At 41.9% G+C, this 22,108-nt stretch overlaps 2 protein-coding genes across 2 annotated transcripts in view; one reads left to right on the forward strand and one right to left on the reverse strand.

Moving 5' to 3' along the window:
* Positions 1-494: 494 nt before the first annotated feature.
* On the reverse strand, positions 495-20,304 carry LOC139742544 (cell division cycle 5-like protein). The gene is made up of 16 exons (XM_071653077.1): positions 20,237-20,304; positions 18,282-18,385; positions 16,789-16,950; positions 16,223-16,353; positions 15,438-15,766; positions 14,545-14,624; positions 12,906-12,981; positions 10,980-11,141; positions 10,297-10,471; positions 9,214-9,356; positions 8,136-8,316; positions 7,446-7,567; positions 5,960-6,145; positions 3,829-4,026; positions 2,491-2,703; positions 495-821 (listed from the first exon to the last, which is right to left on the reverse strand). Exons 1-16 carry the CDS (start codon positions 20,279-20,281, stop codon positions 687-689), a joined length of 2,442 nt encoding a protein of 813 aa, XP_071509178.1. The 5' UTR covers positions 20,282-20,304; the 3' UTR covers positions 495-686.
* Positions 20,305-20,455: 151 nt separating this feature from the next.
* The window catches only part of LOC139742545 (glutamyl-tRNA(Gln) amidotransferase subunit A, mitochondrial-like), a 75,686-nt gene continuing 74,033 nt past the window's right edge, over positions 20,456-22,108 (forward strand). The window contains exons 1-2 of the mRNA XM_071653078.1: positions 20,456-20,479; positions 21,473-21,632. Of these exons, the coding sequence (XP_071509179.1) occupies positions 20,456-20,479; positions 21,473-21,632 (184 nt within the window). The remainder of the gene's footprint in view (positions 20,480-21,472; positions 21,633-22,108) is intronic.

Below are 22,108 nucleotides of genomic sequence, written 5' to 3' on the forward strand. Positions count from 1 at the left end.
ATAACATTACATAGAATTGTTGTGCTTTTATCATGGAGTTAAAAATCTATCATTCCAATCTAAGCATCAAAGGGTTTTACATACAAAATGGCACAACTGATGAATCTTTGCAGGATATGTGATTTGATAAGCCATTTCAGCAATAATGACCTTCTTGCACACAAAACATACCAACATCCAAGTTCAACTATTACAGACATAATTACAAACACTCGCCAAAAGCAAAACAAATTTAAAAAAAAAAGGGGGGAACACTCACATATACTTCCCTTCTCTTATACTTTCCTTCCCCTTGCTTTTGAAGGATCTGAGCTTGAGCACATATGGACTCCTATACTGATATAAAAAATGAGTGCATTGTCATTAGACTGATTATCATTACTAAGATATATCACTTATCACCACTGATCATCTAATTGTAAACACTGTCCTTGCTGTCATGTACTTTCTTAGACAGTCAACATGACTCACTTGTGGGAAGGGGAGGGGGGGGGGGGGGAAGATCGACCATTTTTCCATATCTCTCGACCAGATATTGAAGAATGACTTCGTACTTGACACACATGTCTTTTAGTATCCTGAGCCATCATCACCACTGCAAATGCTCCACTGGTGTTAGTCAGCCGAGGAATACTGCTTGCTCTATCGTTTCAATTTATTTTGTTTCGTTCATTTCGTTTTTGCTTTCACCGCACTCCGTGTTGCATCTCGAGCTTCTGTATCTGTGCGTTCAGCATCTCCCGCTCAAACATCAGGTCGGAGTAGCGCTGCTGTAGCTCCCTCTCGCGGTCACTCTGACGTTTGACGTCCTCCGTGAGCGACTGAAGGGGGAGGGGGGAGTACAGGAATGAGAGAGATTATTGACAAGGGTGAATGCTGCAACTTACAAACACTTCAGATATATGGAGAAAATATAGGAAAATTTGGAATGTGTAAATGCTTCAGCTACATTTCACACTGCAGTAGCTTACCATGCATAGCTACTCCAACACAAGACAATATGAGCGTGCCAGTTTCTTTGCTTTTTAATGCAGAGCTGCCATGTCCAAATGATTAGAAGTATAGGTCGACATTTGCTTTAAAAAGAAATGAAAATGCAGCTCAGTATCAGAACACTTTGTCCTATATAAACACAGAGCTTCACCAGCCTCATAAATAATCTGATCATATTCTACAAAATCTGATAATCCCTGAAAACGAGAAATTGCAGAGGAAGTTTTGATATTGTGGCAGGTGACTAAGGAAATACAGGAGAATCTCATAAGTATGAGAAACTAAAAACCATGACAATTATCTTGCCACATCAGGTTTCTCACTATACCAGGTGTCCCAAAAAAAGCGGAACGGTGGATTTTCAGTACCTTGCTTTCTAAAAGTGATAGATTTTTTGACATCATTAGAAAGAGCATCTTCCGCAGAACACAAGGATACCAAAATCATTAAATTTGGTTCAGTACTTTTTATTCTACGCCAATTTCTGTAAATGCAGTCATTTTTAAATTTCGCTGGATTTTTGCGACGTATGAGATAACAATTTGGGTGCAACACGCATTCCATATGGTGAATTGTGTAAGCTCTTTGATCCACGTCAAAAAAAAGATACAGCTTTCACATTGGGCGCGCACACACACACAAAAACACACACACACACAGTTTTCTCCTGGCCCGAGCCCACTGTGAAAGCTGTATCTTTTGTTGACATGGATCACCACGCTAACACAATATTCACCGTATGGATCGCGTGTCGCGCCCAAATTATTATCTCATAAGTCGCAAAAATCCAGCGAAATCTGACAATGACTGCATTTACAGAAATTGGCGTAGAATAAAAAGTACTGAACCAAATTTAATGATTTTGGTATCATTGTCTTCTGCGGAAGATGTTCCTTCTAATGATGTCAAAAAATATGTCACTTTTAGAACGCAAGGTACTGAAAATCCACCATTCCGCTTTTTTTGGGACACCCGGTATAGGGGTACAAAAACAAAGAAGTAGAAGGAGTTGGGACTTACCAAATCATATCTTATATCTGACCTCTATATAATAAGGTTCCATTGTACCAGTTATCACACGAATTGCTTCATTTGACAAAGTATACCGCAATATCCTTCTTCTGCGGGAATACGATAAAAGCTGTTATTTTCGGGAGGGCTTAATTTCTGCGAATTTCATGACTCACTGTTGGGCAACAGACTTAACAACACGTAAAAATATCACCACTTGATCTCATCTTTGTGTACTCAGTCATATACCGAGTACATGTACAATAAATTGGTGGAGTGAACGGACAGGGCAAGTGCACTTATGTAGCCTCGGTGTCAAACCACAAACAAAAAATAACCTCACAAAAATGTCTGTGACCTCATTAGTGAAAATATCTGTATGTGAAAATAACAGCTTTTACAGCAGTATGTATGGCACCAAAGAATACATCTCCTTCTTCACTACAAGAGCCGGAGATTCTCAACACTTCCCCCTTCGCTCCTTACCTCCATCCTGCGGGGGATGGCTTGGTCCTCGTTTCTCTGCAGCTCCTGGAAGGTGCCCAGCTCCACGTAGGCCTGCTCCGTCTCCTCCTGCAGCTCGCCCAGCTGCTTGGCCAGGCCCTGGGAGCGGGACTGGTAGCCGCCCAGGAGGATCTTCAGCTTCTTCTCCAGCTTGGCCGCTCGCTTGGCCTCCCGCGTCATGACGCCGCGGTTGGTCTGGAAGTGTGGGGGGGGGGGCACAAGAAAGGGAGGGAGAGGGAGAGAAGTTATTGGCCAGTAATAACCAAAGTGCATATATGTACTAGCATCCATTAGTAACAGCCTGAACTATTGTTAAATTACTCATGACTGATCTTGTAATAATATGAGTGCACTTATACATTCCCACTTACTAGTAGAAGTGATAACAATGCCAGGAAATAAAATAAGATTAGTAAATCCTCCATGAATAAATTACAATCATAAATGGAACTGCAGATCAAATTTTTTAGAAATATGTGTCATGTGACTTATCATTAAACATAGGCAAAATATATTCCAACTGAGGGATTCACATCAGTGCAGATCAAACGACCAAAGGCACTCTGGTTGAAAATGAAGTTTGGGAGATGCAGTTCTGCAAGAATGAAAGGGATTAAATTGCTTGGCTCGCCACAAGAGTTCAAAGAACTGCTGAATACAATATCTGTCAGACTGGACAGATTTAATTAAGGAAAATGCAGTGCCTTGGAAGAGAGTTGGTTCAGTTCATCATTTTTGCCTTTTTTTTTTCTCAATTACATGTAGCAAAAAAATAAGCTGCTGAAAACTGCTTTCTTTAATATCCAATAGTGGTGAGAAAATAGAGTAAAATGGAGTCAAAACTGGCCTGAGCTTTCCATCCTAGAAGAATCTTTGTCAGAAGCAAAATGACAAACAGGCGGGGAAAGCAATCACAAAGGACTACACACAACAAGCACAGTCAGGGGAGGGCTAGGGACACAGACAGAACAAAGAAAACAAATGGGATGGATTAGAAGTCATGGGCAGGGAGCCCAACAAGTAAGGGAGGGGGATTAAAGCATGAAGGTGGATAGACAAAAGGCAGAGGTGGGTCAGTGATGATCCCAAGGATCATAGGGGGCAACCTGTGAAGGATAAGGATGAATAGGGAGGTAACATCAAACTAGATAAGGAACAACAGAGGGATAAAGAATTGGAAAAGAGTGAAATAGCAACATCATGAGTGAAAGGGGGGGGGGGCTGAACAAGCAGCAAGCCCTATCCTGGAGTACAAAGAAGAGGCAACAAAATGAAAGTGAAAGTCAACCAACAAATGCAAGTTACAAACTTTTCAATTACCTCCAGTTTCTTCTCGGCGGACTCGATGCGGTCCTTCTTGCTGGCAGCGTTGGCCCTGGTGTACCTGTTCTTGGAGGGGATGTAGAGGACCTGGCTGAGGCACTCCTCCCACACCTGGGTGTAGGCTTCCTGGGGCAGGTCACCGTGGGCCATGCCCGCCTTCACCACCTCCATCTCCCCCTGTAGCAGCTCCCTGGCCTGTAACGCACCACAACAAGGATTATGAATGAATAGTGATTCATTCCCAATTTGAGTTTGAGTTGAGAGAGTTTGGATATATTTCACACAGCCATGGATGCAACATTACATGTTCATGAGCAACCAAGCAACCACAGGGCAAGGGTGTATGGACCATGTAAAAAATAGGCGATGAGGACTTTTTCCCCACTTTTTTTCCTCTACAACACTTTGCACTCTGCTGTATGACATTTTAGTGTCAATGCGATCTATCAAAAAAAAAAAAGAGAAGAAAATGGCAAACAAACAAAATAGTAATGAGAAAAGAAGTAATGCTGAGCATAGGTTACATATTTTCCCTCACGTGCTTGACATCCATTTATATCATCTAACCACCATGAAGACAGAATGGAAATAAACAACTTGAAATACTATTTTTTTTTCTCATCATGATCTCATATCATGTTAAAATGAAGCATAATGCTATCCCTTCAGAGTATGAACATAGGAGGGGAGAAATCGTATAATGACAAAATGCAGAGGCAAAGCAGTGGCAAATGTACAATCTGTGGGGTCAGTACAGGTATTTCAAACATCTTCTGCAAATTAAAGGTATTAAAGATGGCGGCCCTCATCTACAAATTGTGTGCCCACCACTTAGCCCATGCCATAAGAAGGTCATGAGGTGAACACCTACATCTGTACATCAGTTCATTCACGGAATGACATCTACCTGACGGACTGCAGTAATCTGTGCTAAGGTGATCAGAAGATCACATTTAGATACAGAGAACATGAAACCAAATCAAAAGCTTATACTCCTGATATCTATGTCAATGACCAGTCTGGGCTTTAGAATTTGATACAATACAGGGGAAACTCGGTATAACGAACACTGCTATAACGAGATATCGGTTATAACGAGGAAATTTTCTCGGTCCCAAATTTCCTTCCACACAAGTCTATGTAAAATGCTACTCTTATAGCGAGATCGGCTATAACGAAATAACTGCTATAACGAGATAAATTTTGTGACTTCCAAAGAAAGAAAAACATAGTAAATCAAACCTGCTGTAGCGAGGTAAAACAAAATGCCTTCGGTAAAGCTTTACTTCGCCTGTGCTATCATCTTCCGAGATTGTAAAGCTTGATGCGCCAAAAACTGTCTTGTACACACATAATCATTTTCTTCAGTGCACTCCAGCTAGCACTGCATGCTGTACGTGTGAAGTGTGTGTGTGCACGCACACTGATACATGCAGAAAATGTGGTGGGACGGCCATATGTATACATGACATCATCATGACGTTTAGCAGGTGTGAGGCAATCTGATGCTGTGATTGGCCTTCTACTTAGGGAATTCCCCGTCTTCACACACACGCAGTCATAATGTACATACAGAATGTGTCACATACACACACAGCATTGTGCAGACCATATTCAAGCTTTCCACACAACACACACCCATACGATAACCACATACCAATCCACAGACGATCTTGATACAATCGCAAGCTATATAAATTTACAAATTCAAACATCTACAATTAATTAGAATTACACATCTTGATATTGGATTTCCTTGGCGAAAAACATCTTCTTACCCATAAAGGTGAGTAATTCCCTCACACACAATATCAAGTTATCAGTGTTGATTGAAATATGATGGGTAGTCCCACATGTGCAAATTAATGTCTTTATTTTATGCCTTCTTTTATGCCTACTGATATAACGAGATATCGGCTATAACGAGGAAAATGACTCGGTCCCGACCATCTCGTTATATCGAGTTTCCACTGTATCAGATAATCTGATACAAAGTTTGACTGCCACAATTTGAGGGCTTTATGAATATGACAATTACTACAAAGGCAACTTGGTGTGAAGTGATAGAACAAAGACAAAAACTTTCCATGGTGTGAGGACCCTCCGCCCCCCCCCCCCCTTTACTCACCTTGGCCATTTCCGTCTCATCGTACTGGTGGTAAGGATTCTGTTCCAGGAAGGCCACGTGGACTGCTGGGTTAGCCTTGGGTGCGGGCTTCTCCCCCTTCCGAGCCCCGCCCTGCTCCCCAACGGGGTTCTTGAGGGAGTCATAGTGTAGCATGGTGATCATCTCTTCCTTGATCATCTCCTCGGCCTTGAGGGAAAAATATATTGATATTTTCCTCTTAAACCCAGCAAAAACTTGGGTCATGCTAGTTGTACATATCTTAATTTCAATTCAAACTGATTTGCTATATGTGAATGCTAGGGAAACCATTATTAAGCAAGCAACCGCAAGACTCACAGCTTTAAAGACATGATAGCATGGAAAGCATGGAGAGAATAGCCTGACTGAACTGATCTTTGTCTACCAAGTAAATTCGAAAACCGTCAACGAATATGTGCACTCAAGGATATGCTCCTCAGTAACTTTCAAGTTCAGTCAAAATTCTTCGACTGCATGTTGCTACATTTAAAGCTGTGCACAATTCGGAGATTCCTTAATATATCCCAGTTAGGCAAGCCATCCCATTGCATCTCATTTCATCCCGCTACTGCGTCTTTGCCTCCTCAAAAGGATTAGACAATGGGGACAATGTGCCATGCCTGGAACACTCTCCGCTGCAGCCAGGGGACTTGAACCAGTGACCCTGTGATCGATAGTCTGTGGGCTTAACCACTGAGCCATAAATAGCTCCTGTACTTTGATAGAACTACTGAAATATCTGCGTTCGTTACTATGAGTTGCTGATACAGCAAATGATGACATAAATAGTATCCCGTGGTACCAAATAAAAATCAGCCATTTTGTTGAATTATTATTATTTTTTTAAAAGGTTGTACCCTGGGTGCCAAAAAGTGGAAATTATTTTGGTGCTTGAGGTAGCGCGCTAGCCACTGCACTGCACTGCACTGCACTGCAATGTACTGAAGCACACACTATTGCTAGCACAGCGTGCCATGCATGCATAGTATAAGCATGTATAACATGCAGTAGCATGGGAATGACGATGTACACGTGTACACGCAAACACAGTGCATGCATTTCTCTTCGGCTGTCCTCGAGTGGACGTGAGGTGGCGCTACACAACGTGGTACCCCGGGGTACTACGGTACTCCGAGGTAACGCGTGATGCATCAAATACATATAACATCATACCCAAACACGGATCCAAGGAAACAATTACTTGCTGAATGATGCATCATACACACACACACACACACACACAAAATAATACTAACTGAAGTCCCACCTACTATACCAAAACCGTACATGCTTTCATTATCATAACCTTGCGTTTTCTTTTCTTTCAAACGGAGATGCTAACACAGCCTGTGTTGCACACAGGTGGTTGCAGAAAGCATCTTTGACAAAGATAATACATTTAACGTTTTTTGCATTGGATGAAACAACAAGAAGGGCAATTGCTTATTTTCTTCATTCAGCCTCTTACCTTTTGCAGATCAGTGATGGGTGCATCCAGGTCCTTGGGTCTGAGGATGCTGGTGTTGATGTCCGTGGGTCTAGGGAGCCCTCGCTGGATGGGCTGAGAACGGCTCCTAAGCTCCTTCTCCCCTGCCATACACACAAACATCCTTCCCTGGTTAGTTTGCTATTATGCAGATATTGCCTTTTTAGAGGTGAAACATAACACTATATATTTCTTCTGGAGTTGCCCTACACACTATATTCCAAAAGCATACAATTCTGAAAGGAAATCAACGTTTATTTGATGAAACTTGGTTTTGAAATGGCAGAGAGAGGTCCCATATTTTATTAGGACCACTTTGTTTTTGGCTATCTCAGCCATTTCAAAACTAATTTCCAACAAAATAGACTCCAAATTCCTCTTAAGAATTGTACGCTCTAGCATATTTCGTAAGTGGGTTTCTCATCATTTACAAAAAATTGACAATCTGAAGCCCCATCTCAACCAAAACAATACCAACCCTTTAATAGGTGAATAGGTGAGATCTCATATTACCCCTGAAGAAACAAGTATATCCTATGGCGATATAAGTTTGAATGAATGAGAGCAAAGGTGCTGATTGATGTTAATGGATCAACTATACCCATATCAGAATACCCCGCGTGAGCAAAGTGAACAGAAAGTACCATTTACATCGCATCACTGATGACTTACTCTCTTCGGCGAGCTTCGCAAGCCGTCTGGCCTCGACGTCGGACGCATCCTCCACAAGGTCCGTCTCGACCTGGGGCTCCTCCAGGAGATTCTCGTCATTCTCCGGGATGACGATCTCGAAGTCGTTCTTGGGGGTGGGCAGCGAGGACAGGCCACGGCGTAGGTTGGCTTTCAGCTCACGCTAACAATAAAACAAGTATACGGAGTGAGCTCAGTGTCTCTTACAGTTATATCACAGACACCACAATCCATATCAGTCACTCTAGACAATACTGCTATACAAGCAACAGTGTCTGGCATGAGACTTATACCTCTACCTTTAAACATTTCGGGTAATTTCTAGTTGCTCAAGGATAATCATAATCAGTGATTTTTCAATAAATCTATAAGCAGTAGTTATTCACAGGATAGCAGAACATTCTCAACGAGCACATCATTCTTTCTGCAAAAATGAAATCTTTTCCTTTTGTGACATCCCCTGCGATATGAAGAAGAGTTTTTACTAGCACAACAGTACAGCCTTCCTCTCTTTTTTTTGTATGCCATTTTATGGTCTGAATTTTCTTATTGGCTCTTAGTTTTATATTTACACCTACTGATTATATGGAGCGTACAGCCAAAACAAGCTTGCTTTTATGTCGGTCCTATCATATTTCTGCAACATTTTTACAACAAGAAACGTACATTTTGATATTGACCAGTTATCATTGAAATTACTGTGCATACGAATATGTTTGCATACTCCACTCCGTTGTTTGTTTACTGTTGAAGAAGTACAAAAATTTGCACACACATTTTTTAAAAAAAATATGTAACCTGATATGAGCAGTATGAAATAAACTGAACTGAAATTTATAGTGCCTTTAAAGGTTAGATTTTCTGCACAATAGGTTGCACATGCACTCAACTTTTGCCACTCACCCCCATACCATCATCCATCTAACTCTTTCAGTCCCACTGGAAACATGCTCATATACAATGTCAAGCATTTTAGGGTTGTGGTTGTGAAAGGGTTCAACTCTCAACCTGTGACGAAGACAGTGCTGCTACTGCCTCCCCTTCTGCACTGGCAGCTCACCTGTTGCTGTTTGGCACTCTGGACGTCCCCGTACTCGGAGAACACCTCCTCCGGATTGATGTTGAGCTTGTCGCGAAGTGGAGTCTGGCCCGGCGTCTGACCCCCTCCTGTTCCCATGCGGGGGGTCATTCTGGGTGTCAATCCTGGTGTGGGGGGGGGGGGGGGAGGAAGGAGTAAAGGATTATAAAATTATGATGACAGTAACAACATGACCATATCTTACCAAAGTAACCTTGACACCATTTATAGCTTTGTTGGTCTTTTTTTTTTTGGCAGCATTTACAATTTGATTACAATTCTAATTATGGACAGAAATCTGCATAGTAAATGTCTCTGTCAAATTTTGGTGATAGAGAATGAAAAATTGTCGACAAATTTCTGAAAATGCTCATTCAATTTCCTCTCCCAGAATTTCCATTGTGCTAAGATACAGTTCTTGAATCAGCAAACAGATTCTACCTGGAGAGTAAATTTCTGTGAAAGACACCCATAGCAACAACCATAAGGGTTTGCCTGTAAATAAAGTTTGCCCTTTTTTAGTTCTAATCAAGACAATGAAAAGATAGACCTGCCAAATGAGTAAGTCCATTTATGTATACTAGGCAATGTTTGGAAAATCACAGGAGTGAAGATTTCCACATGAGAGTCTACTAAGTGATTTTCAAGGATCAAAGAACAACGGGCCTACTACTCGTGGTCAATATTGAGAGGGTTAACGATTTTCGTCAATGAAGGCCTAACAGCACCTCACACACGACTTATGAACATGACTAGCAAAGCATCCATCGGTCATTTGGACATGGAATGAAGACAGGAGAATCTACGCCCTGACTGGAGACCGAAATAGGAGACGAAAAAGTGGTTATCCAAAATTAAGGACCTCGGGAGACTAAACTCAGCACAAGGCTAGATACCAACACTAAATAGTACTAGTATACCTATTGTCTACAGATACTACCCATTTGTTAAGTGCAAAAGACCTGCGCGAGTAAATGCTCTACTTTGTGTTACACGTAATCATTGGTGCCATTTAAAGTGTAGCAAACTTAGCATAATTTTGGCAAGAGTTCAAAACCACCCTACCTTCCTGGCCCCCATGTCCTGGCGTCCGAAAGGGAGTGTTGAAGGCCAAGTTGGGGGTCTGCGTCGCCTGCCGCTTGGGAGTGATGCCGTCAAAGTCGGTCTCCCCGACCGCCGTGTTGTGCCCCCCTTTCAGAGGCGTTTCCACATTCTGCAGGGCGAGGATATTTTGCGCCTCCTACAATGCAAGATACACATGGCAGTCAGAATTTTACTGACAGTGATGCAGAAGGCAATAGAGGATAATGCATTTTAAAAGGCAGCAAGTCTTCAGACTTTTTTTTTAATTTAAAGTGGCAAAATCATGGATGTAACCATCATTAATGCATAAGTTCTGTTGCATTACACTAAAAAGCATATATCCATTGAACTACAAATCAAATGGCATATGAAGAAAAATACACCACATTTTTAGTTGAAGTTCAAGGGGAAAAAAAATAACCAGTTTTTCAGTTTTGGGTCTGTTAGGCCATAAACCTAGTACAGCATTCAACTGTCAGCAATATTTTCTTCACACTTACCTAAAACCCTAGGCTTTGTAAAAGGAACTGACAACCCAAAACAATGGGAATACCAAATCAAGATCGAAATGATAATCAACAAGGTCTCATGAGACCACTTGCACACCATAGGTAATCTACATGCCATTTCTACTGCCAGGGAAGAGGGAGCTACCAGAATGTTACCTGAAGAACTGTGTCGTGAGTAGCCGGTGTGCGAGGAGTTCGAAGGTTGCCGGGTCCCGGGGTCATGTTGTAGTCCGAGAGGAGGGTGTCTGACGCCCCGTTGACCGCTCCCTCCTCCGCTATCTGACGGGCATTCTCGCTGGCCTGGCCAAGCTTGACCACCTAGTGGAGAAACGAAAGAGCAAAAATCAATGTCAAGTTATTACTCTTTTCAGTAACTACATGTAGTGTATAACTGCGCCATCATGGAATCAGAGCTTATGGGAGGGGAATGGGATGGGTCAAATCTCTCTCCCCCACCCACACCCCCTCTACAGGATCACTTTCAATTTAGATGATTGTTCACGCTCACAAAAATGAAATTAACCAAATCTGTCAAAAAGCATGGTTTGATCCACATTGTGACAAGCTTATTATACTACATCAAAAAATCCTCAAAAAAAAAAAAAAAAACCCCTCCACATTTTCCATATCAAGACATGACTGAATGTGAATTTTCCCTTCCAATCCAGCTACAGTGCTTGGGATGACAGTATCTTGCACCAGAAACAAACACAGAGCCTACGAATGAATCACAATTCCATTTACTGCATTACATCTTTCTATCGAGTACAATTTTTAGGCAATTGTCAGTGAGACTTCTGTAACGGGTTCTTAAAAGGTAACCATCTCCATCATCAGAGCAGTTTTCCCATGTATCTGACTTCTAAGCCCCAGAAATCTGTGCCATATGCTGAGGAAACCTAATTCACCATGCTGGCATGGTTAAAGGGGAAGGCTAGTAACTGATCAATGGGAATCAGTGGAAATGCTGGGAGATGATTGTTCCAATCCTTATGGGATTCATTCAAGAGTTCATTGTATGTCTATTGTTGTGTGAAAATGATTTGCTTCAGAACGGTCTCATATTCAAGTAATGTGCAGATTAATGCTCTGTCACTGACCAGGGACGCTAACCTGGAAGCATTAAACTGCACATTACTTGAATACGAGACCATTCTGAAGCAAATCATTTTCACACAACAATAGATATTCTCATGGTCGGACATCCGGGTATTTTGCGTGTCACGGGGTCATGGATAGCGGTGGAGTGAAAACAAACAGTCGCGTGAGCCTGGAGTGGTAACGCTGTACGTGTTTTCTGCCGGGGCGCCCCGCGAGCATAGCGCTAGCGCAAGCTGTACTACTGTAGCTGTGCGGGCGGCAGGATTAGGCCCTAGGCCTACTCTAAATTAGGGCACCCTAAGCCTACTACAGTACTAACGTTAGGCCTATAGACCTACCTGAAGTTTCTATGAGGTACTAAGTAAGCGTAGATATCGGGGTAGGGCCTACTCAAAGAGGTTCTAATTGCACATCTGGCCATTTTGTCGGGTCGTTGATCCAGAGTCCTGCCGTGATTTCATACGGGCACAGGTCCAGTCCGACTGCCGTCAACTTGACAAAATACCGGGACCGATCGATCGACAGGATCCAGATTATTAGAATATTGCTGGCAAGACATGGTGCATGTATCTCATGAATGATGGCACAAATGACAAAATGAATAATGAAAAACAGTCCCCATGTATATGTCTGCGTAGAGTTGCACATAAATTATACGCGTCGCACATGCACTGCATGCAGTATGCGCATTATGCAGGCTTAGCGCTACGTTGCAAGCTGTTTGTTTTCACTCCAGTCAACCGGAAGTGACGTGTAGCCGACCGCAAGAATACAATGAACTCTTGAATGAATCCCATAAGGATTGGAACAATCATCTCCCAGCATTTCCACTGATTCCCACTGATCAGTTACTAGCCTTCCCCTTTAACATGGTCAAACTGTGGAACATAATTAAATGGTGCAGCATTAAAAACCTATGTAAAATCCCATGAATTTGCAGCACTATATAAACTAAGATGTAGTAAGCAACATATGGCATACCTCTTCTAATTCTGTGTCCGATATCTGAGGTGATGGAAGAACGAGCTTACTGCGCTTCTTGAGCGGCTCGGCCATTCTGTTGAAAGACAAGAAAACAAAGAGAATATTTCATGTTTTGGGGGTGCATTAATGTGCCACTTGATGTTGGGTTTAAACTTTAAAATAATTTGCTATGTCTTCCCCACTCTCATTCTTTCCTTCAAGCTGTGAAATCAACCAAGACATTTGTAAGTGCGACTTGTTTTTGTTTTGGGGTTACAAAACAACTAATTTGCTCCTTGGCATCCAGATATGGAAACTGTGGCAGTCATCACAACATTGAGAACACATAATGACTCTGTATCTTACATTCAGTCTTAAAAGTAGTGAGCCCTTCTGTAGGAAAGCACACACATAATCTAAGATGAAAATTTGATATGGAAATTATGCATTGTCTTTTTGGTACCTTGTGCACCTTCTGTATGCTACCATTTACCCATCAAATCTGGCTGAAAATAATCTATTTTTGTCATCAAATTGGCAACTCTGAATTTTTCTGCATATCTCAGTTTGGAGAATGAATTAGATGTAACAGATTAATTCCTTAACCCTAAAAAGGCCGGGGGGGGGGGGATTGAATCAACCCCCCTCGACATTTTTCGCAACTATTCCGCCGCGCGAAATTTTTTGACCACGCCGTTTGCTGACTTTTTACTTTCGAGTCTCTCGCAACTTTTGACACCATTTTGGCGAAAATCGTGCATACCGTTACGACGCTGCACAACCTTTTATACATGCCTGTCAGACCGAAAATGGCTCAAAAACGTGATTTTGTGTGTAAAGTCTATGCAAATGGAGTTTTCTCACCTTATTCATAAGATATGACTATTTTCACTTTCATAGGCTGAAATGAATTAATTTTATCATAATTATGCTGGAAAAAGGTTCTGTCATAAGTTTTGTGAAAAAAAATGATAAAATGAAATTTTGAAAAACAAAGACACAAGAAATTTATAAAAAAATAAAATACATAAGAAATTAAGTTTGATACCAGATTCTTTTTTTTTCGAGTACATTGTTAGGAATGCTACAAAGAATGTTATCACCAAAAATTAGGATTCTAGGAGCTTTACTTTCTGATTTAGAGCAAAATGTATGATATTAGGCACATATTAGAATAATTAATCCATATAATGAAAATTTCCATTTCTTTTCGTATAATGTGGTAGAGGTAGATTACGCCACAGGTAATGCAAGTGCCAATTTTCATGGCGACTGTGTGATCGACGGCCAAGATCTCGGGGGAGGGGGGGGGGGGTTGAATCAAGCCCCCCTCAGCCACAAAACACCCCAAAAAGCCTGGCCTGGTTAGGGTTAACTCGACAAGGAATGAGCACAAAATGGCAAATCTGAGAGAATAACGAGAGTTTAAATCTTTACTGTGTTGCCAATGTAAGTGGGGGGGGGGGGGGGGGGGGGGGGGGGGGGGGGGTGTGCGCCCGGTGCACCCCCTCCTGGATCCACCATTGAACTGCCTTATGAATTATCAACACTGAATATAAGGAAATTACAGCGACAAAAATATACAGTACCAAACCATACAAACGTTTCCCGGACGTGCTGTGTTAACAGAATCACTCATTACCGACAGGGCACTTACTTGTTGGTCATGGCTATGGCACCAGGCAAATCGTTCTCTTTCCTCTTCTTCAGCTTCTGCCGGTCCTTCTTTCGCTCTTTCTGCCATTGCAACACAAATCCAAGTACAGTGGAACATTGTTATAATGAGGATATCGAATATAGCGTATACCCAATATAACGAGGTGATTTCCCAGGTCCCTTTCCTTTTATATCCTTTTGCTTTTATCCCTGATATAATGAGATGCCCGATATAGCAAGGGAAACGTCAGTGGTCTCAAGCAGCTAAACATATGACGAGGTTCCCCTGAATAAGCACACTTGCTACTACTCAGGTACTGCACCACAAAATATTGAGTGAAAAATCTTTTGTAAGGGTGTGGTGCAGTAAAGAATGGTACTACAAACTGTAACTGATGAGTGGGAAGCTACAATACTATTCACAGAATATCTTAGATGGTGGTGAGCTCTTGAAGAGAACAAATTGCTTTCCAGTGTTGCACAGAAGTTTGTGAAACTCCTCTTCACGCAAGCATCACTGCATCTCTCCCACTGGTTTCCGTTTGTGGTTTGGATTTTATTACATTTCTATTTCACAATACAGTCCCACAGAAGATTGCTATTTGCTCTTTATAAAATGATTTTTAAAAAAAGCGACTTATCAGCTTAGCTCAATTTCCATAACCTTGGTTGGAAACGGATCTTACACTTTGATAAAATCCTCATTGGGATCAAAGCCACACTTTGGGGCAAAAGAGAAGTGAGAAGTATTCATGGAACATCATACTGATAGCCTTAACCCATAAAAGACGAGTCCCGAGAATACTCGCACAGGCGTCCATGGGAAATGTGTGTAATAGCAAAAATCAGTCCGTCCTCAACAGGTGGGCTCACGCCGAGCTCCAGAAAGTTTACCTCTTCGATTTCATCTCGGCGAGCGGGGTCCATGTCCTGCCGCCTGAGGCGCTTGAAGTTCGGGTCGAGGGGTGCGACCATCTCGTCGGAGGTGTTGTAGAAACCCGGGGCCGGCTTCTTCTCGAAGGGGATCTCGGCGTTGTAGTCCACGCCGCGCTTCTTGCGCCGCTTCTTGTTGACCTCGATGCCGGCCGCGCGGAGCTCCCGCCGCTTCTGGAGCGCGGCGAGGCGCCGGGCCTCCTCCAGCTGCTTCTCGCGGGCCTTACGTTTGGCTTTCTTACCCTGGGTGTTGGCCAGGCGGGCACGGGCCTCCGACAGCATCTCAAGCTCTGTGTGGACAGATTAAAGAAAAAATAGACTCTTGACTCTTCACTAGACAATTTAGGAAAACTCATATCAGCATGCTCGTGTTCATAATGACTTGATGCATCTCTTTATTCTTTGTTTTCACTTTACCTCCATGGCTTCTATATGAAATATTTCTCAAATTGGCTATTTTATATAGTGCACAAGCCTCTGTGATTGCAAAAAAGAAAGAAAACAAAACAAAATTACAAGAACAATGATAATGGATACCAGAAAAGCATTTCATGACGAAATGTGAGGCAGTTTGATAGCAAACTGGGGAGAAGTAAAAAATGCTTGATATACTGATCAACATTAACAGCCAATATCAATATTTAGTCATTTTATTTCAGAACACTGCACTACTTTCATCATGAAAATGATGATGATCATCATCATCTATTACCATCATCATCATCACCACAAACATCATCTCATACCATCTTCATCCATGTCTATGGGGTCGGGTCTGGCTGGTTTGGTCTCTGGGTTGGGGTCAATCTCCCCTGGCTTCAGCTTTCTCGGATCCTCTGTCGTCTCCCCATCAGCCTCTTTCTTCTGGGCTTGGTCCCTTTGGTGAGACCACAACAAACCAATATGAAGTCAGTCTGCCTAATTCATATCATTCTCTGTGATGACTTTAATAACAGCTACTCCACTAATAAAAGGATGTTGGATTCTACTTTCATAAAACAACTTAAATCATCTCTGCTTTAATATTTTACACTGAAAATACATTAATCTGACTTATTTTCTTTTTAATGTTTCAACCAGACAAAGTGAAGCAACGCCAATTGTTAACTTGGCAAGTAGGTTGTATTTTCTGTCCCAAAACAACTAGATGCGAAGTCCTCTTGTTTTCTTAGTTGGTACACTGTGCTGTCACTGGTTATATAAAGCATAAAAATCAAATAAGGAACCTGAAACAGCTGTAACCACACATGGATAGATCTTTCTTGACATATACAGTACATGATAGTTTTGAATCCTGAATTTCTAAACTCACAGTAGGATCTCGTAGCGCTCCAGGCACTGGGCTGCCGTGCGGCCCACGATGGGGGCGATGGTTCTCCACTGGGTCGGCATGAGCTTGGCCAGGTGAAGTAACTTCTCATCCTCCTCCCTGCTCCATTCTGTCTTCTTGATGCTGGGGTCCAGCCACTCGAACCTGTCAACATACATCAATGTTATTGCTCAGTTTGGCAGTCTATGCATCACTTTTACACTGTAAAATAGTAAAATATTACACACACCACCATAAATGTATTTCAAGTAAACCATGTATAAACTAAATGGCCATTTGTTCCCACATGAAGCAGATACAGATGTATATGTGAGATTGCCCATTATTTTCAATGTTGAAATACATGTACAGCAGATGACAAGAAGGAAACACTTAATTCAGTACTTGCTTGGGATCAATGGGGACCACTTCCATTTTTTTTTTTTTTTTTTTTTTTTTGGGGGGGGGGGCAATGTCTGAAATACCCTTATAATAAGATGAAGCTAGATGAAGTATTTGCTCATTGGGATAATCTGACTTTTTTTCAATTGGGAATCTACCCTAAAATAAACATTCTCGGCACACCTTGCATGTATTACTCTGCACACTTGAATTGAATAGAAATTTGACTCTACTTAAACTGAACTCTCACTTACAATCCCTCTTCCGGCAGTAGTTTTCCAAGATGTTCATATTTCCAATCTCTTATTCAGTAACAATATTCAGTAATATACGATTAGAGGATTATATCTGTACATCAATTTGAAGCTGAGCATCTCTTCTTTAGTTTCTGTGTCATGCCTGAATGAAACAAATCTTTAAAGGACAAGTTCACCTTCAGTAACATAAGGATTGAGAGAATGCAACAATATTAGTAGAACACATCAGTGAAAGTTTGAGGAAAATTGGACAATCGATGCAAAAGTTATGAACTTTTAAAATTTTTGTGTTGGAACTGCTGGATGAGGAGACTACTACAGCTTGTGAGTCATATGCGTACAACAGTATAAAGAAAATATAAAGAAAATTCAACATATTTTCACTTTTTTCGCATAATAAAAGAGCACTTGACTTGCCTCTTTCTAAAGGCAGGGGGAATAATATTACTCATAACATATGTCGGTAACGAGTCAGGGGAATGTGTACTTTTTTCAAAAGATGAAATTTTGTGAAATTCTCTTTATATTTTTCTTATATTGTTGTACGCATGTGACATCTAAGTTATTCATACACTGCAGTAGTCTTCTCATCCAGCGGTTACTGCACAAAAACTTCAAAAATTCATAACTTTTGAACGGATTGTCCGATTTTCCTCAAACTTTCAATGATGTGTTCTACTAATATTGCTGCATTCTCTCAATCCTTATGTTTATGAAGGTGAACTTGTCCTTTAAATTTGGCAAACTTTTTAATCGCTTTTGTGACAGAAGGTTTCTGTCTGGTAAACACGGACACCAATAATTGTTTAATAGTGTATCTCAGGTGCAACATCTTACCATCTCGCCTTGCATTGCTTGGCCGATTTCCTGTGAAGCAGTGATGCAATTCGTGACCACTGGTTCTTGCCATATTTCATCACAGCTGCCTTGAGGATTTCATCCTGTGTACAAGTAATGAAGTTTGCACAGACAAATAAATGCAGTTGTACATATGCGAGTGCTGATTAAGTAAGAAAAAAGAACAAGTCATTTATTATGTTGCATACAACTGTACGTCGCGTCATTATCGATATGACACCAATGCCAATGGGTAGGAACATTGATCAAAAGATCATGGGTCTGAGGCGAGGTAAAAAACATGTGAAATCAAAATTTGTGTGATCGTACTGTGTAAGCTGGTGTTTCTAACGTGACTGGTACAGTGCACAGCCCTGTCGTGACTTCCATACAGTGACAGGGCAGGCGGGCTGTGTGTGTGCTTGATAATATTGTTGCCAATGCAATGTTGCTCACATTGTTGGTTTGGACTTTGTCTTCATTCTAATTTCTCATTTAGACCCATGCCCATGCATCGGCGGCCTTGTCTGAGAGAAGAGGAGAGGTGTATTGCTAGTAGAACTGATCCGTTCCATTAAAACAAAGGTCAGATGGAAAATTGTGATCTGATAGCAGGCCTCGAAATAGGATTTTGGAGGGGCAAGGCCATTTAGAAAAGGGCACTTTTTTCAAGAGGCCAGGGCAGTTAAGTCAGTCAGAGGGGCACCAAGGCCACATTGGAAAGGGCATGTTTGGTGTTTATGAAAAAAGAAAGAAGAAAAACAAACCGAGAAAAACAAACAAACACACACACACACACACACACACACACAAAGTGCAACACACAACAAAAACCTCTTCCCTACAGCTGTAACACATTCCCGATCTCCGCGTTTCTATCAGGTGAAACGACATTTTTTTAAACAGGAATAAAACAACAGTAGGTATTGATTGAAACTCGACACCCTTTCAGGCCAGCCAGGCTGCCATGAAACTTCAAAGCACATTCCGACAGCTGGCTGGCAAAACCACAAGGCAAAGGAATTTGCGCGCGTGTAGATTGCTATGATTAGTCTGTGACAGACAGTTCATGACCTCCAAGAATGCGCCAGTACGCGCGGTTTCTTCTGTTGATTGGTCTCTCTCTCTCTCCACCCCTCCCCATTCCCCAGTCTGGCACACCTTGGCATCGTGGGATTTTTCTTTTTTCTTGGTGAACTTGGAGTTCACTCTTTACTACTCTATCTGAATATGTGCTGCCTAGCTAGTACATACTCGCGGCCGCTGCGCTGCGGAGGCAGTCAGGACGGTAAAAGCCGGTCGGGCGTACATGTACGTACACGTCGTCTCGTATCTCGGAAAGATACTTTGAGTTTGAATCAGATATATCGGGACGCGAGTGAACTGAAGGTATGATATTTGAGATCAGGAAAGTTGTTCAAGCTTATTAAAGAGACTTTGAGAATGGGCATATCATACGTCATAAATAATAACTTTCATTCTAAAAGGGCACCACGGCCCCAAGAAAAAAGGCACATTTTTTTTGGCCGTAACTTTGATCAAAAAACAAAAGGCATTGCGGCCAACGAGAGGGGCACCGACGGCCATGGCCGTCAGTGGCCGTCGGTTAATTCGAGGCCTGTGATAGTTTTTTACTACGAGCACGTAACTGGCACGAGCACAGAGTATCAGACAAATCCCATCACGGGTTTCTGCCAGCACACAGCAGGCCACAGCACCATAACTTGTGTACAATTGCACATTATACTGTGCACGTCCCGCGCAGGGACGGACATGCACGCAACGCATTGAAATCCACACTGCACTGAACGAATGAATGTCGTCGAAGAGCATGGATCCCCATACACAATCATTGCATGCAACTTGTTAGAACGAATAGAGTACATGTAATCATCTACGACATTGAGAAGGTAACATCGGGATGAGCTGATATCTATTGGCAGTTTGTTACTTACTTCGGTGTTCCTCCAAACACCTCCTTTTATTTGAATTCGGGGCATTTTTTTCTTCTTCTTATGGTATTTCACAAATAAGCAGTCGGAGATTCAGCGTCGACAGCCTGGATTTCGTGTTCACGTCGAATAAAAGCGTACGACGGACGACGGATCAGATGCCGTAGCCTTCCTTGCAGTCGTTTTAACGCAGAATGGAATGCACGTGAGCTCTCAGTGGAAATGTTTGGCCTGACTATCCGTGAGGTAATGTAAACTTTATGTAAAGAACACGGGTAAAAAGAGAAAAAAAATGATGTGGGATAAGTACATTTATACCAAGGAATGCCGTGTCTTTTTTATTCTGTTTATACGTTGTTTCATGATTAGATAGACGGTAAGGTAAATAAAGTAAAAATCGCGACGTTTAACCTCACAGTCCCATCTACTGAAAAAGGTGTAGGTCGACCTAAATTTTTAAGTGAGATTACGAATGGCCAAATGCCCAAGATCTCCATTCTGCTACTAAATTACTAGTAAATTCTAGTATTGACCGAAAGGTCGGACTGTATCTGGTCGTCTGGGATTTGTTTCGCGGAGACTGCGTCTGGCTTGGAGGAGAGCGATAACGTCAAAAAAATAAAAGACTCCTCCGACCGCTCTGTATAGACTGTGCCACTGCACTGACACTGTGCCTTTGGATCTTTCTGTCTAAATGACCCGGTTCTATTTAAAGATCTACTGGTTACTTCGAATTCTCTCAACCTCTCCACGACTCTAGACTATCTTTCTACTTCTCAAAAAAGGTGCACACAGTTTGAATAACTTAAAGACGTATGGTTATAATTACCTGTAAACTTAGTATTTAATAGTAACAAACGAGAGACCGCAGTAAATTCCACTGGCACACGCATGTTTACAACTCATCATCCTACTCTCTTAGTGTATTGTTCGTATAGTTATTTTTCATCCAGATATCTAACCCCGGGGCGCTCCTTCTCACAGGAATGCTTCGCATTCGGGCTGGTTGCAGTTACCAGATATCCAGCCACTACACATGTGTGGACCGCGGTTGTAAAATTTATCCATCTATGTTCCATGCCATCTCCTGATACGAATGAGTTTAAATTCAGCCCCAAAAAGGTACCAACCTTGTTCCTTTATGCACGTGTTTATGTTGCAGAAGCCCTCTCTGCCACTTTAGTTCTAAATCTCATTATCTATTCATCTATTAGCATTTGGAGCTTTGGATGTTTTCAGGTTGTCGCCCGATTGAAGGATGGGCGAGTCTCCGCCCCAGAGCTGTGCTCGCGATGCATCAAGCGTGCCCAACGCTGCAAGGATCTGAATGCCATCGTCACCGACACGTTTTCCAAGAGCCTCGAGGAAGCCAAAACTATCCAGCATAAGATTGAGAATGGTGATTGTCCACAGAGTTCCAGAATTTTGCTTGAAATGGCAATTAGCACATCAGCTGTCGTGCCTTTGCCTTCTGTGCTGTGCCTAGTTGCACAAATGTCTCTCCAGGCACGTCACCACCAATGAAAATAAAGGCTTATTTTATCGAGTAGATATGTAATTCTGTAAAACCAGCAATCTTTGTGTGCATAACAATTTCGTGAATTTTGCAAGAGGAGAGGCAAGATTCACGAAATTAAAATGCACACCGAAGTTCTTGTCTACCCTATTTGAATGCCAGAGGCAATTTGGAAAATTTCATGCCACGAAAAAGGCCGTTGGCTCCAATTCATGAAAATCTCATGCCAAGAATATTTCTTGTTTTGCAGTAATAGTTTACGCCTCTGAGCTTTGCCGTGCTCATGTTGTGGGAAAGTATGCTTCTTTTCTTTTCTTTGGGGAGGGAGAATATGAGACACAGCATTTCACAAAATACCA

Source organism: Diadema antillarum, unplaced genomic scaffold, assembly GCF_040938485.1.
Source record: "Diadema antillarum isolate AM-2024a unplaced genomic scaffold, OU_Dant_1.0 seq00001004_RagTag, whole genome shotgun sequence".
NCBI lineage: Eukaryota > Metazoa > Echinodermata > Echinoidea > Diadematoida > Diadematidae > Diadema > Diadema antillarum.